At 46.6% G+C, this 20,139-nt stretch overlaps 1 protein-coding gene and 2 long non-coding RNA genes across 6 annotated transcripts in view; 1 reads left to right on the top strand and 2 right to left on the bottom strand.

Moving 5' to 3' along the window:
- Nucleotides 1-4,118, bottom strand: part of UBE2Q2 (ubiquitin conjugating enzyme E2 Q2) — a 49,541-nt gene extending 45,423 nt beyond the window's left edge. Inside the window, exon 1 of one of the 3 annotated variants that reach the window (XM_064668429.1) lies at nt 3,730-4,118. In XM_064668429.1, coding sequence (XP_064524499.1) covers nt 3,730-3,915 — 186 coding nt within the window. In that variant the 5' untranslated portion in view covers nt 3,916-4,118. Of the gene's footprint in view, nt 1-2,807; nt 2,901-3,729 lie in introns of those variants that run through there. The other 2 variants (XM_064668431.1, XM_064668432.1) reach the window with 2 other exon arrangements.
- A 382-nt stretch (nt 4,119-4,500) lies between these two features.
- Nucleotides 4,501-14,136, bottom strand: LOC135420709 (uncharacterized). Of its 2 annotated transcripts, XR_010433688.1 has the most exons (4): nt 14,036-14,136; nt 7,885-8,013; nt 7,421-7,567; nt 4,501-5,016 (listed from the first exon to the last, which is right to left on the bottom strand). It is a non-coding gene; the product is annotated as an uncharacterized LOC135420709 (long non-coding RNA). The 2 variants fall into 2 exon arrangements; XR_010433687.1 differs by having other exon boundaries at nt 7,421-8,013.
- Nucleotides 14,137-14,146: 10 nt separating this feature from the next.
- Nucleotides 14,147-17,660, top strand: LOC135420710 (uncharacterized). Its single transcript, XR_010433689.1, has 3 exons — nt 14,147-14,254; nt 14,550-14,621; nt 16,844-17,660. It is a non-coding gene; the product is annotated as an uncharacterized LOC135420710 (long non-coding RNA).
- The last annotated feature ends 2,479 nt before the right edge of the window (nt 17,661-20,139 follow it).

Raw genomic sequence — 20,139 nt, 5'->3', positions numbered from 1 at the left:
CTTCCCAGCAGAGAGGCAGGAGTTCACTGAGTCAGCCACGTCACCTGAACTGAATCACTGCTGTGTGAAGGGTATCACTGCTCAGCCCAGCCCTGCATCTCTTTGGGGCAACTGCTCCCACTCACAGGGGGCACAAAATCCCTTCTACCTGCAAGTGTTACCTGAGGACACAGAATTCCAGTAGTAATTTTGTGGGGGGGAGGTATTAATATCCAGTTCCTCGTCTGAAGAGATGATATAAAAAATGGGAAATGTTTTACAGTAGTCCAAACCAGTGCTTTTTGTTGCCATAATAAGGAAAAGACTTGGGTGTAGAATAATTCTAACACACCCTTGGCAAAACTATGACCTCAGTCTGATAAGGTACCAAACTGAAACTAAAGACTGTATTGAAGGACACTTACCTAAAGTCATGATCAATAAACACACTCCTTTAAGTAAGGCCACAATTTTGATACTATTTCAAAAACCACACAGAACAGGACCAGGCTTATTGAACTTGATCAACTGGAATAGTCCTGTCAAATAAAAAGGAAACCTGAGAAAAACAGAAATAAAACTCCAAATGGAGACACTGCTGCTGGCATAACAAAATGGGAATGTGAAGGTACACAGCCTGAACAAGTTCAATAATTAGACAGTTCTCAGGAATAAGCAGCAATGTTTCTGACAGGGATGACTCCACCCTCAAGTGCCTCTTTTAAAATAATCTGATTAACCATGTAAGCTCCAATATGGGTCACTACCAGAAATAGTGAAGGACAGACTCGGACAAAGTTTGGCTGCCATTCTATAAAACAGAAGAGCTATGGAATAAAGTGTATCCTGCTTTAATTTCAAGCAGTGTTCAGTGTCACAGGTAGGCTATCCCTAGGATGCTGCAGCTGATACTGAACTTTGACAGTTCTACAAACTCATATTGCAAAGACAATCACCAGTGAGAAATGCCAGGGCAGACTTCTAATTAAAATGTGAATTTTAGTCTAGGAAACTTGTGGAGACCCACACAGTTCCTAAGCAGATATTCTCCCTCACCTCTCCAGGAGAATGTTCCCTCTTCCCTCTGCCTTCACCCTCTCGACTGGAAAACAGAGAGAGGTCCATTGGGAATATCAGAACAACTTAGTTATCAGATCTCTTTTCAGACTTAAATTCCTTCCCTATCAGCCATTTCTCCATCCAGTAACTTCAGCATCTCTACTCACTGCTAGACAGTTTTCATTTTAGGTGAAATATTGAGGTATCTAAACAGAACCATGAAGAAGAAAAGTGAAATTATGAAGCTTTGTGCTTACTCTTTCCCTTGACAGGATTCTTGAGAGTCGAGACACAATCCACTGTATGCTTTTGCTGAGTAAGGGAAATACCCCAGCTGGATCAGTACTGTAGGGGTTAAACTGGTTAAAAGAAGCAAACAGCTAAAGTTACATATTTGCTCTGCAAATCCAGAGCACTAAGATAGCAGCTTCTGAGTCTCCCCAAGAAAACATATTTACCAACAACTTTACAGCCTTACCAGCTTTTCCATGCTACTAGTATTTGAAGTTCTAGTTCCCACAGTATCCACAGAACCACTGAAGCACAGTAAACAAGACTTATGATTTCCTAGTTTACAGTACCTACAAAAAAACCCCAAAACCTGGAGGCAATTAGGAGTCAGAGCCAAGAGACTCCATTCAGTGGGGAGGGGGAGAAACAAACCAATCACTTTTGCCACACTTAGAATTCTAACATTTGTGTCAAAAACTAGGACAGAAGCCCAGAGATGAGCTTTCTCTTCTTGGCTCTGTCACCTGCTGCCCATTTGTTTCAAGGGAGCAACTTCTGTATCTCAGATTGCCCTCTGCCAGTTATTTTTAACACCTGCCTCAAAGAGCCCCAAATTAGTCAACACTGGAAAGCACCAAGTTGCTCACAGACAACTCTGAAAGAGAAGTTTCAAGAAACTCAGACATGGCCTTTCATCAAAGCAGAAGTCTCAGCTCTAAGGTTCAAAACCAGCAGTTTTCCTGTTCTTTTTGCAAGCTTGTATGCCACAATTCTAATGGCATGTGAAAGACCTCCTGACCTTTGGGGCAAGTGACTGTAATAACAAACTGCAGACACTGTTCCCTCACTAATACACAAATATGACAACAGTGACCTGTGCTCAGACACTCCTCAACCAAAGGCCTACAGGTAAGTGGGCATTTTCTTTTCAAATTAAGAATTGTTATCAAAAGTAGTTACAACAGCAGCAGTCTCAGAAGCAGATAAACACCACAGCACAAATCCCAGACACAACTTCAGGTCTTACTTACTACTGGCTTCCCTGTTAGCTGTCGCTTGACAAAAAAGAAATAACCCATCAAATTCAGCTGGCAACTGAGGGTGCACAATCATCAAACCTTTCACTTCACTGTTTAGAGGGAGATTTATTAAACAGATCATGTTGTGTGGAAAGAAACAGCCAAACTTCTCAGCAACGCACCACTTCCTGCTGAATAAAAAATATTCATAGGAAGTCATGCAGTCCATCATCTCATGGGTCATGTCTGAAAACAAGAACACCGAACCATCTTGTTTACTTTACCATAAAAAACATCTTACGTCTTACAAGTATCCAGTAAAACAAACACCTGTCCCACGACCGCAAAACTGACTTCTCATGACAGTTAACTGTGAAACCTGAAAGGTCTGCTTAACAAGTCCCCTTTAACTTCATAAAGTTACTTTAAGGTAAGTGAGAATCTGATCAGGATTATTACTTGATTTGCCTGGTTTGCATGCACATTTTCATCTTTCAGTACTGAAATGTTCACACTTACATGAATGCTTCTATCTCCATGCTGTTTGAAACTTTCATGAAAAGACATAAAAGCAGTATCTTCCTCAAACCCAAACATGCTGGTTTCCCCTTAAGTTTTTCAGCTGAATAAAGCACATAAATTCACTTATAACTACAACCAACTCAATAAAAATGAACCTCCAGCACTTTCCTGTACATGACTCACAGACGCCAATATACTCAAGTCTTTTGGCAAGTTTAGGCCTTAAACTTCTAGAAAAACCAGAGTATTTTTACCAGGTTACAACAACACCAAGCGTTTTATTCTTTAAGGGAAATAAAAAAAAAAAAACAAAAAAACAAACACAGCAATGAGAAGAGCCAAAGCCCTCTGGAGGTATCAGTCCCTCAGGTTGGAGGCTGCTCGTGCCCCCTCACAATTCTGAGGGCACCGTTACGGTAACGCAGCCCCTCGGCGGCAGAGCGGGGTCGGTGTCACCCCTCACAGGGCTCAGTGTCACCCCTCACACCCCCGCCGTCCCTGGGCCGCCCCGCCCGGCCAGGCCCGGCCGTGTGGCGCACTCGGAGCCGCGCCCGCCCCCGCCGGGGCTCGGGGGAAACGCTCCCGGCGCCCCGCGAGGGACGGGGCGGCCGCGGGGCCCGGCAGCTCTGCCCGTCACCCCCCCGGGGCTCGGAGCCCCTTTGTTCCGGCCCCAAGCCCCGCGTCCTGCCCCCGCACCCGGATCTCCCGGAGGATCCCCCGGAGGAGAGGCCGGGGCCGCCCGGCCGCTGTAACTTTTGTTGCGGTGGCGGCGGGGAGGGCGCTCGGAGCCCCGCGGGAGCGGCCCCGGCCCCCCCCGTGCTGAGTCACCCCCGCGGGGCTGCGCCCCCTCCCCGCGCCCCGCGGACAATGGCGAGGGCGGGCCGTGCCCGGCCCTGCCCGCCCCGCGCGGCCCCCGCACCGTGATGTTGCAGTGGATGGTGAGCGGCGGCGGCGGCTGCGGGCTGGAGCCCGGCGGCGGCGGCAGCAGCACGAACTGGCAGTGGAGCTCGTCCAGCTTCCAGGAGACGATGCGGAAGCGCTCGTGGTCCTTGTCGAAGATGGACTCGAGGAACTTCAGCTCGGCCTTGAGCCCTGACACCGACATCCTGGCCTCATCTCCGGGCCCGGGCCTGCGCTGCCGCCGCCTCCCTCCGCCTGGGCCGGCCCGACCCTGGCCCCGGCCGCGCCTGCGGGGCGGAAGATGGCGGGGCCGGGGCAGCCCCAGCCGGCGGGGCACGGCGGAGCTCCCTTTGTACCGGCCTCCTGCGCCCGCTCGCTCGCTTAAAAGGGCAACAGCGCAGCGCGTTCCCCTTCCCTCCGCTCCCTCCCGGCGGGCCGGGCCAACCGCGCCACCGCCCCGCCCTCGCCCTGCCCTCCGCCCATAGCCCGGCCCCGCGCCCGGGACACGCGCACGGGCCGCGCTCCGCCCCGGGCCCGCCCGCCCTGCCCCGGGCACCGCTCCGTCCTGCCCTCCCACCGTCCTGCCCGGGGCACCGCCCAGCCTGCCCCGGGCACCGCTCCGTCCTGCCCTCCCACCGCCCTGCCCCGGACACCTCTCCGTCCTGCCCTCACACCGCCTGCCCTGCCCCGGGCACCGCTCCGTCCTGCCCCGGGCACCGCTCCGTCCTGCCCCGGGCACCGCTCCGTCCTGCCCCGGGCACCGCTCCGTCCTGCCCGGGGCACCGCTCCGTCCTGCTTCCTCATCGCGCTTTTATTTTGCTGAGAAAAAACCTGCAGCTTGGGTTTGCCCTTGTCATCCCGGAGCCCTGCCAGTCCTCCAGCGCTCCTCGAGGTCAATCGACATAAGAGAGGAATTCCTGTCCTGATATTTCTGGCAGATCCATACAAATAAAATCTGGTTTTGGTCGTTGCAAGGCAGAGGCCAAGGAAAATTGTTACAGTTCCATTGAAGCTCCTCTATAATTGTTTGTACAACATTTTATCCCCATACATCATAAAGCATGAAAGTAAAGTGAATACTCGCTACATTCAGAGATCAAGAGATGCTGCCTCTTCCTCACACTGGAAACATTTCTGCACCTTTATTTGTCCCTTCTCATCTTGGTTTTGCCAATAGATTGTTGTCAGTTCTTTGGGAACATGGATCAGCTCTCACATGGCATAAAGTGTGATACAAGCAATGGTGTTGCACTGTGTCCATCTTGTATCCCAACCAGCTTTTAATTAAGGCAGTACACACATAAACCTGAAATAGAGAATTGCCTTTTTTTAATTGATATTTTATATAAATCTTTAACTCCAGACAAACTGGCAGCATTTCACAAACCACAAGCTGAATCTTGTCAAGCAGTGAGAACTCTAATCTTTATCCAGAGAAACAGTTATGCACATGCCCAACTCCAAGCAGATGGAAGTCTTACTGATTTGTGGGCTTGAAATCCTATCCTTCCAGCAAAGAGAGCTGCAAAGAACACCCTTTGCTACAAAAGGAGTCAGGAAGGATTGACACTGGTTAGATGCTCTGAATGAAAGATACCAGAAAGTCCACAGGTTTTTTTTTAGGTATCATTTTAAATTCCAATTATACAGTGTTTGCAACTCAGCTTTCCTAGATGGGCTGAACTGTGTGTAGCTTAGACTGTACAGCCTGCAAAGTGAAGACAGAATGGATATGGCTGTTGTCTGTCAATACATCAACAGACAGGGCCAGGAACTTTGAGGGGTAAGGGGAGATTCAGCATAAGGGTAAACTACCTATAAATAAAGAGCAGAAGATGACTATACCTATTAGAAAAGGGAGGGCCTGGAAGAACCTCTCTATGGGAACACCAGAGACAAAACTAAACAAAGCAGACTTTGTCAGGCGTTACATGATGAGATGCATGAACCAGCAGAGGAATGAATTTGGTGACTCAGCCCTCTTTCCCTCATATGATGGGATTTGGGCCTGGAACACCCCACTGCAGCTTCAGGTGGGAAGGCTTAGCAAGTTCAAACTGCACCTTTTGTCATACCTTACCATGCCTCCATCACTATCTCTGGTCTTCCATCCTCCTTGGCTCCTCACCTGTCTTCCCTCTCCTCTGCCTCTCCCCTGACTGTGACAGGGCATTTTTTTTGGCAGCTGTGCAGCTGAGAGGTGCTGGCTGAGGGGATGCCCCACCTGCACTCGCTGGCAAGCTGGTGGAAGCCATGGGAACCTCTCTCAGCACCCACTGATCAAACAGTTTCCTGAGCATCTGGCAGGCCAAACAGATTGTTTGATTGGCCGAGTGTGTCCTGCAAGCCATATATTATTTACGTCTGGTTTACAACTTTCCCCAGCTCCTTCAGTCTGCCTTTTTGTTGCAGGCTTCAAGAAGCAACATGCAGCTGCACAGCCACCACTCCTCTGAATTCTGCTGCACTTCTCTGTATTTAGTAGGCATTGTGCAAGCTGCAATGTGCCTGTGAATTAGTTTCTGTGATAAGCCCTTGAGAACACATTGGGCCTGTCTCCTCTCTGGAATTCAGAGGCACTCCAGAGGTGTAAAGAGCTGTTTGTCATGTCTGACTCATTCCTGTTTCGTTCTTCAGGGACTTGCCATGGGACTTTGACATGAATCTCACCTTGGTCATAAGATGACTCAGGAAATCCTGAGTTTCTCAAAGACCAAAATGATTGCACACAGGGGAGGACCTGACAGCTCAAGGTAATAAAGGAAATGAATCTTGGTAAAGACCCTTGGGAGCACTGTATCAGATTCCAGTAGTTACAGATGCTCTTAAGTTCCCTTAATCTATATGGCCTTTTTTTTCCTACCTTTCTTCCTGCATTTACATCTCCTGATGAGAAGATCTCTGAGTTTTAATAAAAAAACACCAGCAGCTGGACAATTGCATTCTTGGGTGGAACTGGCAAGGAACAAGGAGGTAAACAGTCTAGACCAAAGTTGTCTTTCCTATTAGCTTTTAGTGCCAGCCCTGTCTCCAACAGATCAGGTAGGCATGTCCCTGGTGAGACACAAAGCCAGCAGCAAGGGGCAAAGGGAACTGAAGGAAAGATGAGCTCAGGATGACCCACTAAGAAGGACGTGAACTGAAATGTAGGATGAATGGGCTTTGATGAATAGTTGTTAGGGGCTTAAAGAAAGGCTTCTTAAGAGCACAGATGAATATCAGTTTATATTAGTCCTTTTCTTCCTGTGAATGCCTTTTCTAGGTTTCTGTATTTCCAGCTCTACCCCCAAGTGAAGCTCCTGTACATTCCAGTTGAGTGTTTGTGCCTAGCACTGGGTTGATTTGTCTCTCTGAGAATGGTTTATGGGTTTAGTTTTGACCTCACTTCTCTCATTTACAGCCTTGCCCTTAGAAAGGCTCTTTCTGTTTCTAATAGCACTTTCCAGGCACTGCCATTTCAGGTATAAGGAAGGCCCAGATCTTTTGTAACCCTAAAGCTCATCAGACAGAGAAAGTAAAGGGTGAAGTTAATGAGCTGGGTGGGAGGAAGTGCAAATTGATTTTAATGATAGATGATGCAGTTTGATAATAGCTGATCCCAGGGTAGAACAGACACTTGAACTTTTTCACAGGTAGCAGCAGAACCTGAGAGTAGAAAAGACAAATAATACCTAACACCCATAAAGAGAAGGATAAGACAGGAACCTTACCTGAACCCTTGGGCAAAGGTAGAAAGATTTAGGAGGGTCCTGCTTTACCAAGATACAAGTCAAGCTGTCTTGCTTGCCAAAGCCAGGCTTTCACATCATCTTCTGAGCTCACAACACCAAAGTCATTGCTTCAATAATGAAGTCACCCTCAAAGCATTTGAGAAAAAACATACATCAGTGCATAAAAGCTGATGGAATGGCTGGACAATGCAGTTTCAAGAAGCATGGTATGCCGTGGGCATGGGATTGCTTAGTTCCTCAGTCACCTATGCTTTTAAAGGCTTTAACATTTAAGGAATGGCATTTCAAAACCAATCTATCCTAGGGCAGCTTTGGACAGACAGGGATATCGTTGCCAAGATGTTCAGGGGTACGTGTCAAGGAGATGTCTGCAGGCACTCAAATACTATGGCTATGGATTTAACATTAAAAAAAAAAAAAAAAGAAATGTAGCATGATTTTACCCAGGATGGTCAGAGAGCAGTTTTCAGCCACAGTTCTCCCGAGTCCACCCCTGTGGCTGTCAGCAACCGAGGGAAGTAGGTCCCTTCTTTAGAGTGTTTTTTCGTAGCCACTGAGGAGTGTTTGTAATCCTATAAAGGAAACAGCAATAACCTGTTGGTGAAAATTTCATTACTGTTTGTGGATTTGTAGTTCTGGCTATACTTACATCTATGACTGAAAAGTGTGTATTTCTGAGCAGCCAAAAGGTGAATAGTGTCTGCAAAGCGAGGGCAAAGGTGTGGGTTTTTTCTGTATGAAGGTTGTGAGAATTAATTTATCAGAAGAAAGGTGCCACAGGAGAGCAAAGCCATGTTAATCACAGTCTTGCAATGCTGCAGGTGGGGATTAGAATCCACTCTACAAACACATCAGAAACCAAACTCCCTGTGCATACTTTAAAACGCACAATGAGGGAATATTCCCGGTGCTCTCCTTTATGGCTCACACAGCTTCTTTAAACCAGATGAAAAACACATCTCTGAAAGCAATAAGGAGCCATACAGCCATATCTGAGGCACTCCATTTAATAAAATAACACAGGCTAGACAAAAAAGGAAAATGTGGTATCATTTTTTCGAACCCAGCTGGGTAAGGGAAGAGGTGACTTCACGGAGCTGTTCAGAGAGTAACAACACACCTTCCCTGGACTCTTTAGGACTTGCACCTTTCCTTGGGGTCCACAGAGTATAAGCCTTATAGGGCTCAGCAAGCTTATCTCCCTTTGCCTTCACAGAAGCTTAAAAGGGATGTACAGGAGCAGAGGTCAGGTCCAGGTTCAGTCCTGCTAAACACATTTCTGGCTGGAGGGGGAGGCAGGGAAATGGGCAGATCCTCAGGTCAAGTGCTCACAGTGCTGAGATGCAATCCTAACCACAGCTGAATGCACAGCCCCTTCATCTCCCTTCTGATTTCTTATTTGGATAGGCAGTGCAGTACTTACCTTTGTCTATATTTAAAATATCAGCACGAGGCATCTGAGCTGGCAGGCACTGAGATGCACTGGGCAGGTCAGAGGCATTGTTTCAGGTTCTGCAAGCACAGGCAGAAATCACCACATCCCTTAGCATGGAAAACTCAAATCAAATGCATCTCAGCAACCATCCAGGGCTTCTCATTTAGTCTAATTTATCTCTTTTTGTAGGTAAATTTAGATTTTGGGAAAGAAAGCGGTGCCTGTGACTGTACTGTCCCTGTTCAAACCCTCAACACACTCTGGTCCTGCACAAACACTAACCAGGCACAGGATCACTGCAAACCAGGCACAGGATGCAGCCTCACCTCATATGTGGGGAAAGTCAGACTGGTGAGGTAGATCAGTGATTTTCCATCATTGGCTGATTTGGAGGTCGTAAGTGTCCACAAGTCAAGATCTACCAAGCCCTGGTATGGGATTTTTTTACATACTCTGCATCTAGTAACTTTTAAATATCAAATGCAAAAAACTGAGCTTGGTAGATACAAGACTGGGGGAAAAGGGTGGTGAAGTACATCTGGAAAACTAACCCATGTATCTTTATGGGTGAAAGAAGGACAGAAAATATAAGACTTTTTTTTCCCATTATAAAGATGGTTGACTTGAAGTCATCTTTTCTCAGAATGACTGAGAAGAAGTCACAGAAAACAGCAGTCTCAGACTCAAATGCAAGACCAAACCTCAGAAAAGAATGACCCCAGAAATTACCATTCTGTAAATCTGACTCTTTTCCTGCTAGAAGCAAATTCTAAGCACAAAAAGCTGCTAAAACAGATGAAGGATAACAGACTCCTTATAAACTGCAGTTTATAAGGAAGGGAACCTCCTATAGACTTACAACATCAGTGAGTAAAAGGGAAATAACAGAACCAATATACTTGGTTTTAAACAAACATTTGAAAGACTGCATCACAAAAGTCTGAATATAACATTAATTCACACCTCTTTTGACATAACAGCACCCACATAACTTGAGAACTGGCTGAAAAATTGTGAACAAGGAATAAAAATAGCAAATTACTGAGCAGGAAGAGGTACTTAATATGTTTAAAATGGATTGTGGTAGTGCTGTGTTAGAGTTGAGATCAAGACTTTCAAGAGATTTAGAAGAGACTGTAGTTGATGAAATTATCTGATGACAGAGAGAGACATTTTGAATAGCAGTGAGAACAAGGAAATAATCCCAAGAGGTGCAGAAAAAAAATCAACTCCTTGATCTACAAGCCACAAATCTAGTGAATCCTGGTTTCCTACAAATTGCATTTTTATTTCACCATCTCACTGTATCCCACTTGGGCTCATTCTATAATCCCCCTCACCCTTTCCCAGTTCCTCCCCATGCCTCCACACTTCTTACTTTCCACAGGATTCTCCATATTTCCACCCACATTCACCACCTGTTTTGGCCAGGGGAGACAGAGCAGATGCTGTAGATTCTGGTTTCAGAATCTACCCTGGTAGATGTTATTGTGTTCCTTACCTAGAACAACTGTGATCTTGGCAGAAAATGATCAAAAATCAGAGCAAAGTGTGGCACTGGGAGGACAGGTTTCTGACATGAGACTCAGTAGGACTAAACAGCAGAGCTGGATTCTCAGATGCAGCCAATGTCCATTAGGATACTCCTTTACACACCCCAGTCCCAGCCCTGGCTTGCCCTCCCTTTAGCCTCAGGCACAACTCTGAGCCACCTCAGAACAACACAGAATGTGACACCTGCAAGAATGCAGAGTGTGGCAACAGCTCAACAGGGTGATTTTTTTTTTTTTTTTTCTAGACAAGAGTCTTAACTTGTCCCCTATCTGGCTGAGGAAGATTTGTCTGGCTTGAAGAACCAGTCTCATAGAAACAGTTTTAACTAAGGGGTAGTCAAATAGGAATACACTATCCTCCCACAGGGACAGGAGGAGAGGAACAGGGCTGGAGGGAAGGAGTTAATGGATCTTTATAATCCCCTCCCTGCATTGGCACATGGTTGTATCATATAACCAATAGTACCTGGGGTTGCACAGTCCTGCATCTGTGCTCTGGCTCTCCAGATCTGCAGGCTACGAGCACTAAGCACTAAGCAAGGGATCTTGCTTCAGAGGGACCTGGACAAGCTGGATCCATGGGCTGATTCCAACGGGATGAGGTTCAACAGGGTCAAGTGCCGGGTCCTGCACTTTGGCCACAACCACCCCTGGCAGCCCCACAGGCTGGGACAGAGTGGCTGGAGAGCAGCCAGGCAGAGAGGGAGCTGGGAGTGTGGATTGACAGGAAGCTGAACAGGAGCCAGAGTGTGCCCAGGTGGCCAAGAAAGCCAATGGATCCTGGCCTGGCTCAGGAACAGTGTGGCAGCAGGAGCAGGGAAGTGATTCTGCCCCCGGACTCAGTGCTGGTGAGGCCACCCCTGGAGTGCTGTGTCCAGTTCTGGGCCCTCAGCTCAGGAGGGGCTGGAGCAGGTGCAGAGAAGAGCAACGAGGCTGGGGAAGGGACTGGAGCACAAGTGCTGTGAGGAGAGGCTGAGGGAGCTGGGGAAGCTCAGTCTGGAGAAGAGGAGGCTCAGGGGAGACCTCCTCACTCTCTACAACTCCCTGACAGGAGGGTGTAGCCAGGTGGGGGTTGGTCTCTTCTCCCAGGAACCAGCAGTAGGACAAGAGGGCACAGTCTTGAGCTGTGCCAGGAGAGGTTTAGGTTGGATATTAGGAAAATTTTTTTACAGAGAGAGTGCTCAGCCACTGGAATGGGCTGCCCAGGGAGTGGATTCTCCGTCCCTGGAGGTGTTTAAGGTGAGACTGCATGTGACATCAGTGCCATGGGCTGGGAACCACGGCGGGGTTGGATCAAGGGTTGGACTTGATGATCTCAGAGGTCTTTTCCAACCCAATTGGTTCTATGATTCTATTATTTAGCACTGATATAGAGAAGAAGCAAGAAAAATGAAATTAAGCCACGAAGAGGAAAACATAACCTGAATGTTGGCCCACTGGGGCAGAAGAGCCTCTAGAAATCCCTGAGGAAGCAGTGCCATAGCCCAGAAGGGCTGCCAGGAGTGGCCAACGAGCGGGGACAAGAGTGGCCCAAGGTGGGGAAGGCCAAGGGGCAAGGCTGTGGTTTCAGGGGGGCACGGCTGGATGAGGTGATCTGGAGGGAAGAAGTGTTGATCAGAGGCTGTTTGTGAGCCGGGCCTGTCCCGCTGTGTCCGGGGTGGTCCCGCCGCAGGTGCCCCAGGTGTGTCTGCTCCTGCCCCAGGTGTCTCCTCACCTGCCCAGGTGTCTCCTCACCTGCCCCAGGTGTCTCCTCACCTGCCCCAGGTGTCTCCTCACCTGCCCGGCGTCTCCTGAGCACAAAGCGCCCTCCGGCGCCGGGAGCGCGCCCTGCAGGACAACAGGGATTCACTGTCCCCATCCCTGCCTGTTCCCTGCCGGAATTAATTACAGTTATACAGGAATATTAACAGCTAATACGGGAAATATCCCTCCGGGGGCCTGCTGCCACATTTATGGCTGACCATAAATTCTTATTCATTCTTCGTGTCAATCACACTATTTAATAAAATGTTTTCAGGGATGAGATTGTGTCTTTTTGTCCAGGTGCTCTGAAATCAGCAAAATCAATGGCACACCCACCATTTTATCTTTGAAATTGGACAAAGGCTTATGCCTTCCTCTCCAGGTAAGGAAATTAGCCAGGAAGGTTTTAAAATCATTTTTTCCCTTCACAAAATATTAACTTTTTACAGGAAGGGCTTTTAGAAACACACAGTCATTTACCAGCTGGTGGAGCTCAGCAAACAGCAGGAAGATTTGTCCACAAGCATTCTCTGAATTGGAAGCGAATTATGACTCAGCCACCTTTATTAACCTTCTGCTTTTATTTTCACAACAGCTTATATGTTTGGGTTCTTATTTTCCCCCCCTGCTGGCAGAAAGCATTACAAATGCACTGAGTTCACAGTGGAGTTGCTACCACCTCCAGCTGTTGAAGTTCTGTGGAACAGGTCTCCTCAGCACAAATCCAGAGCAGATGCAAATGTCTGACCTAGAACAGCTACAACAGATGTGAAGCCAGTTATTAGCCGCTGAAATTAGTCAAAGCATTAACCCACATCTCTCATGACACCAGATATGAATTATAAACTGGGAATACATAGGCTAAACCACCTAATTCTGATAAACAGCCCACTGACCTCCAGTGGGAACCTGCCCACTGAGTCCAGCAAGCCTTGAATGAGGCCAACACGTAAAACATCACATTATCTTTCAAATGCATTTGCAACAGGAATTGGATATTCAACACTGACACCTGTTCAAATTTCACAAATCGTGGACTCAGCTAAAAGAAGTTTTAAAACCCCCAGATCTTCAAACTAAAATACATGTAGTGTTTCTTAATTTGTCACCCTTTTTTTTTTTTTGGTTTTCTTAAGACATAAGGATATTTTCACACTTTTCTTAGCACTTTGAGTGCTAAAACATACCTTAAAATTAAATCAGAAATTCTTAAATACTTAATCCAGGAACTGAGAAAAATACAAAATGCCTTCTGAAGAGTTATATTAAGTTGGTTATTTAATTTGGGAGCATGAATATTTCTGCTAGAAATTATGATCAAATTTCTATAATTTCTAGAGTCAGCATACAGTCAAGAGAATTAAGAGCTGTCCAGTGTCCTAAGTACTGGAACAAACTATGAAAAGCATTATTCTAATGCTTTTTCAGGTTGCAGAAGCAGAGACAGTGATGGGATCTAATCAAGCATTAGTTTGCCAACATATCCTCTTAGAAACTTCTGCCTGGACTCTCTTCAGGCCATTCCTGTGCCAGTAATTTTTATGACTGTGAAACACACACACTGATTTGGCTTAACCAAAGCAACTAAAGGTTTTACTGGGCCACATCACTCTCACACAGGAAAAAAACTGACGTGTAAGCTTAGCTCCAGGCACACAAGCAGTGCCATAGAAAGAGCTGGAATTTAAGCACATACTTTATATTAAAAGCAAATGCTCAACTGTTTTGCTGGATCAAGAGCTGTAAGTCTTAGTGATGCCATGGTTTCTATGACGACTAAGTATGATATTACATGAAGGATTATGACTTAAAGGAACACTATTACATCTGGCCTTTTCAACTCCCAGTTTATCCTGTACATACCTCGTGTACAAATCTGCTTGTCTCTGTGGAGCCACTGAGCCCAGGACCAGGTGGAATGCAAGTGAAGAACACCGTTCCACTATCTACACCTGCAGATTTCAAGCAGAAAAACTAAATTCAGACTCAGGGCTGCACTATCCTTTCAGGCACAGCTGCAGCCCAGGAGCCTGCTGGTAGCTGAGGGGGGCTGCAGCAGCAAGGCAAGAAAACAAATGCCAGGTAGGAAGTAAAGTAGCAGTGAACCCACACTCCCTCCCTACAGAGCCCTCACAGCCCTGGCACAGTTCCCTGCACCCACAGCCTGTCCTATGGGGTTGGCTCCACATCCTGCTGAAGACTGGAGCACCTGTGGAATTCCTAATTAAACTCTGGTTCAAGCAGGTCTTACCTCCACAGGCTCCTTTCCCATCCCAGCAGTGAGCTCTGCTGGTTCCCTGCTCCTCTCAGACCTGAACACTGCAGAAACTCCACTCCACCCTTGCTTTCTGATTAACTCATTCTCCATTTGGCTCAGCTGGGAACATGTTTGATCTCCTGGAGACACACTCCAGCCAGCTCCATGGTCCTCAGTGATCTCTGCAAACCGGTACTTTCTTCCCTTGGGAGCAGGTGCCAAAAGCAATTCCATAAGGCTCAGTGCTAAAAGCTAGCCCAGACTAGCTAGTTTGGAACAGGAAAAAGTAAACTCTCTCACTGTCCAGGGTGTACAAAGAGCATTCTGCTTTTTAACTGAGAAGGATTAAAAACCCACCCCTGCAGCCCTCCAGCAGCCAGAAGGCTGCAGCACATTCTCAGCTGCTCATGTGCTGTTGCCCACATTCATGTCGGCTGCTTGCAGCCATTTTGGGTAGGAATCTCTTCTTCTCTGTCTCCCTGTCTCATTTTCAGAGAGCAGCCTGGCTCTGGGCTGCTGTGCATTCAGGACACACTGATTCACCTGCTACTTTTACAGGCAAACGAGAGCCAGTGCTGCAAATGTGTTCAATGGCCCTTTTAAGTACATGGCTGGCTCTGTAGCAAACAGCTCCCTTTAGATTAGGATAAATGCTTTACCAGGGAGATTAGTGCCACTGCACTTGTGAAGTCATGATATTCCCTACAAATAAAATCAGTGACTATAAATAGCCAGAACATCTTCCATTCTATGAGATTATGAGTTTCTTGCTTACAAAACAGATGAGCTCATTGAGAGATAATTTCGTGATAGCCAGATAGCTTCAACATAAGATTGAGCCCATCACCATTAGTACAATTAAAGCTCCTTTTTATACCAGTAAAATAATTGATGTGCTGATAAACTGCCTCGGTTCATTGTTACTGCAATATCCACAGCTGCTCTGAACACATCCATGTAATCAATATGGCCCACTAAAAGGTTTCTAAATGAGTTAACTCTTCCAGGAATCAGCCAGATTTCTGAGGGACTATCATGCTTTTTGTTCTGTGGGGTTTTTTTATTTACAGAGGCATTAAGTCCAATCACGAGCTGATCACACACACTCGAGCAGAGCATAATATGAATGTCACATGCCATTATTGTAATGGAAGTTGAGCCAGGGAACCTGGCCTGGAGGCTACTTTTCCCATATTAAAAAAATACCTACCCAAACCTGCATCCTTGTGACAGAACTGGGTTAGGGAGTGACTGTGTGTGCAGTTCCACTGGCAGAGCACAGCGTGCCAGGAGGGACAGGAGAATGGCAGCCAAAGACAGCGAGCTCCAGCTCCAATTCAGCAGCAGCCCGAAAAGCAGCTCCCAGAATAGCCCCAGAAACGTGATCAAAAGGGCCTGTTTTGCCACCATGCTAAGCTGCAGGCCAGCATTTCACACAGCCTGGGGCTCCAGTCTCCCTGTCCCTCTGTGGTGCCACTGTCCCCCCTCGCCGTGCTGCAGGTACAGACAGCAGCTCCCAGGGCAGCTGAGAACTGAATTCCTGTGTAAAGGGTGTGGCTGCAGGTACAGTCATCAGGTTCCTGCCCTGGCTTTCTGGGATAGGTTAGAAACATTCTCAGGAACCACAGAAAATCTCTCTAAATGCCCAGCTTTACTGCAGAAGAAGAAACAAATCTCTCAGGTCAGCCTCTCCCTGCCCTGCTTCAAGGGAAGACAAGCCTGCACGCATTTGTCAGGGGGTTTGGAGCTTTTGTTGTTGGCTGCAATTAAAAACCCCAACTAAAACTGCAAAGCTTTCTTAACCTTCTATGAGGCAAATGTTTGAACTTCAGACTCATCCACAAATCTCCTTTCTGAATCAAATACTTCAATTTCATGTGCTTGCCACATTCTGGAGATAAAGGTTTTTTAGCAGCTGCAGATACCCAGGCAGAAGCACTCACTCCTTCCTGATGCCTGCAGCATTCCATGAGAACTCCACAGTGTGAAATACAACTGCCCAGTCTCCTCTCAAAGTTCCCAGCAGGCAGCCACATACCCAGCAATAATGCTGGGTGCTGCACATGCATTAGAGGAGCTACAAATAGATATCTTTTCCCACTTAAAAGTAGCCATCACGTCCATATAGAAGATCATGGGGGCCAGGCACTGATTTCTTCTTGACCTAAACACAGCTTTACACTTGTTTGTTGCTGTCTGCTGCTGATAGAAATGCAAAATGGCCACTCTGCATTTCCCATGCTGAAACACAAACCTTTAATGAGTTCATTTTGAATTGCTCCTCAAAGACCAGGCAGAGATGGTAGTAGGATGTATAGCTTTAAATAACCTGTCAAAATCCTTTTAGGAAACAAAATAGCACACATTTTTGAGAGGTTTCCATCTGTCTGAATTTCTAATTTGTTTTTTTGCAGCTCACACAGCTCAGATGGGATTTAGCTGAGAATCCATATCCTGAAGCTGGGTTTCTGAAGTTTTCTTCACACCAGGATACCAGGATGGTACCTGCACAACCTAATTCTTAAGCTGCTGAACTGCAGCTCAGGCCTCCTGGCTCCTCTCTGCCTTCTTCAGATAAGGAGGGTCACCCAGCCCCAGATGCCAGTGCTCCCAGACAGGCTGTTCCTGAACAGGCCCTGCAGCAGCTCCTCAGTGCCAGGTACAGCCGCAGGGGAGCAGCTGGTGACAGGGACACAGCACAGGCTGGCTCTGGCTGATGGATGCCTCTGGCCACCTTAGCCCTCCACCATTCCTGGAGGTCCTGGTAAAGCTCAAAGAGGCCCTGCAGCTACGACAGGCCCAGCTCTCAGCTGGCCCAGGTGGTCAGCACCAGGTGGTGGTAGTTGGTTTGATTTTAAATCCCTTTGGAGATTGTTTACAAAGGCTTTGTGGTCCATGAGAAGGCCCACACCACTTTTAAGGGTGGTGTGGCCAGAGGCAGTGAATTCCTCCTTGCTTTGGTTGTAGAACTCTGCCTTACAGTTCCATCCAGGGAAGTGAGCCAAAGACAGCTGCCTCTTCCAAAGAAAGGCCTTGTGGAGGCTGCATCACCCTCTGATGTTTTGAAATTTCCAGTGGACCACATCAGTCACTGAGAAGTGAGAAGTGGCATCTAAACTCAACCTTTCACCAAGAAGTAGAACATCATCTGTGGCTGGGATACCATCTGGTTTCAAAAATCCCACATCTGTCAGAATCCTTTTGGCTCCTATTAAAACATATATTGACTAAAAACAATTGCTTGTTTCCTGTTGTTTCAGTTAGTTTGCTCTGGGTACCTGGCAGCATTTTGCAGAGTTCCACTGTTTCCCCAGGGCTGTCAGTCAGTTTTCCCTGTTGTTTGTGTGGGCTTTTCACACACAACACAGAAGAGGAAAACATTAAAAAAAAAAAAAGGGGAGGGGGGAAATGTGATTATAATCCACTTAAAGCAGCCAGCAGGGGGGTGTGCAGTACCAAGAACTTTTTTAAAAAGTGAATGCATTTCAAATTTACTATCCCTATTTAGCTGCAGAAGGCAGTCTCTAACAAAAGAGCACAAGTTGTCAGCCCATCACCGTCTCTGGCAATTTCAAAATCAGCTGAAGAAACACAGTTTCATCTCTATGGATTAAATGATGTATGGCTACATTGGTTAAATGAGCCCAAGAAGTCAATAATCAACATAACTTCTGCCTAGTACTTACAATTTTAGAAACAGAAAAGTGTTAGTCTTTTTAGGATGGAAAAAAAAGTATGTAGTTATCAAGACAAGAAAGCCAGAACTTCTGGATTTTTTTCCCCAGTAATTGATAACTAGTTCTATTATTTACAGATCTTTAGTTTTACTTCTGTTGGTTTAATCAGTTGTGAGCTTCAGCCCCCAAAGGTAAGATCTGCACCCATCCAAAGAGGGGCATTTCTTTCAGCTTCTGTCTCCCAGCAGCTCAAGATGCTCCTCTGGACACCGGTCTGAGCCAAGGGGCTGCACCCCAGAGCTGAGGCACAGGAAGCTCCACAGCACCTCCTGTGAGCAGTGACAGAGAAGGTACCACGGTAAACTCCTCGGTGCTGATATTTGCCACCACTTACAGAAGAGCTGCTTCAGGAAAGACCACCCAGCACATGCAGAGCTTCTGTCTAGATGGGGATGGAGCTCGTAGTGTTTTCTGTGGCTTTTATATCTGAGAGCAGACTTGATGTTTGATACACACAGCTTTATCCACACACTCACAGGCAAGTGCCATCCACAGCACGTGTCTGCTGTTCTTCATAAGCCAGGGGAAAGCAACAGGGACAAGAGGGAAAGAGGATGGGAATACCTTCACCAAAGAGGGACACTTCATCACCTGGATTCACCTTCTGTGGCCAGCAGCCCAGGGAAGGGTTAGGAGGAGGATCTCGAAGCCAGGTTTAGTTAATCCCAGAGTGCTGACCAGAAGATGGCGAGAGAGGAACAGTTTTCGAAGCACACGAGGCGCTGTGACCCGCTGCCTGCAGCCACCGGGCACCGGCAGAGTGTCCCAGCCCCTGGGCATCTCCCTGGGAGAGAGGACGTGCCTGTCCCATTCGACGGGAGACACGGCTGGAGAGCCATTTAGCTGGTTAGTCAGAGGGATAGTTTTGTTCTCCAAATTCAGTTTGCTCTGGAAATCTGACGTGTTCCAAAAACCTGTAAAACTTGAGAACAAAAAGGAAATAACACCTGCAAATCTTTTGGGGCAGGAGGGGAGACAGTAATTCTTAATATTCTTGAGATCTCACGGTTGGTTCTCAGAAGGCTGTGCAAACACTACAGTCTTTGGCAGGTATTCCCACACAAGAAGCCATTGACGATAAGGTAAACCTATTTAAATCACTACAGCTACTATGGGTCAGTATTCACCCAGAGGAGATCAAAACCCTGCACCTTCAAAGGTAATTCCTCGTTTGTTGCTATGGTTATTTTCTTCTCCTACCAAGCTGAATGTGCTAGTTCAGATAATACATCCTGAATTAAACTGAACTCTTAAGTTCAAGCAAAGAGTACTATTTCTAGACAACTGTTCCTATTAATTTAAGTCACACTAATTTTCCTATTCAACATCTTGAGAAAACCATATGGTATTTCCAGTATGGGATTAAAAGTTTCTCATAATTTCACTCTACTTGAAAATCTACAACATGCTTTATTTTCTGAAAAAGTATCTAGAAATCTATTTTTCTGAGGTTCATACAGCTTTCACCTATTTGCCAATATTTGCTTTGGCTCAAACTGAAGTGGAGCAGGGAATTAACTCTGTGATAGCCAGACAGAGCTGTGATGGAGTTTTACCATCTGAGTGCAGCACAGGACAGCCTGATGTACAGCTTCCAGAACAACCATTGGCAGTGGTTACAATTTAGTGCTGTAAAAGGAAAATATGTTCATGTTGATGTTCCAAAGCGAATCTATTCCATTTTATTAAACTGCCATGTTTTTACAGGGGAAAAACTTAGTTTGGAGAAGCAGTTCTTTCCCCTTTTAATATTCCATTTATTTCACTTTTCCCAACCCATTTTCAACTAGAATACTGGAAACTGTTCAAATCTGTCCTGATCAACCCTATGTTTCTATCTTACATATGCTAATAAATGCTCAAAATAAGAAGGGCTTTTTAGGATTCAGTGGGTTACCCAAAGTACACTTCTGCTCTTTCTGGGCCCTTTATCCCTCCCTAGAGATCCAAATGGCCTCAGTGTTTGTCACAGC

Source organism: Pseudopipra pipra, chromosome 12 (genome assembly GCF_036250125.1).
Source record: "Pseudopipra pipra isolate bDixPip1 chromosome 12, bDixPip1.hap1, whole genome shotgun sequence".
Lineage (NCBI taxonomy): Eukaryota > Metazoa > Chordata > Aves > Passeriformes > Pipridae > Pseudopipra > Pseudopipra pipra.
The sequence above is the reverse complement of the archived record's forward strand: the minus strand, read 5'-3'. Positions and strand labels throughout refer to the sequence as shown.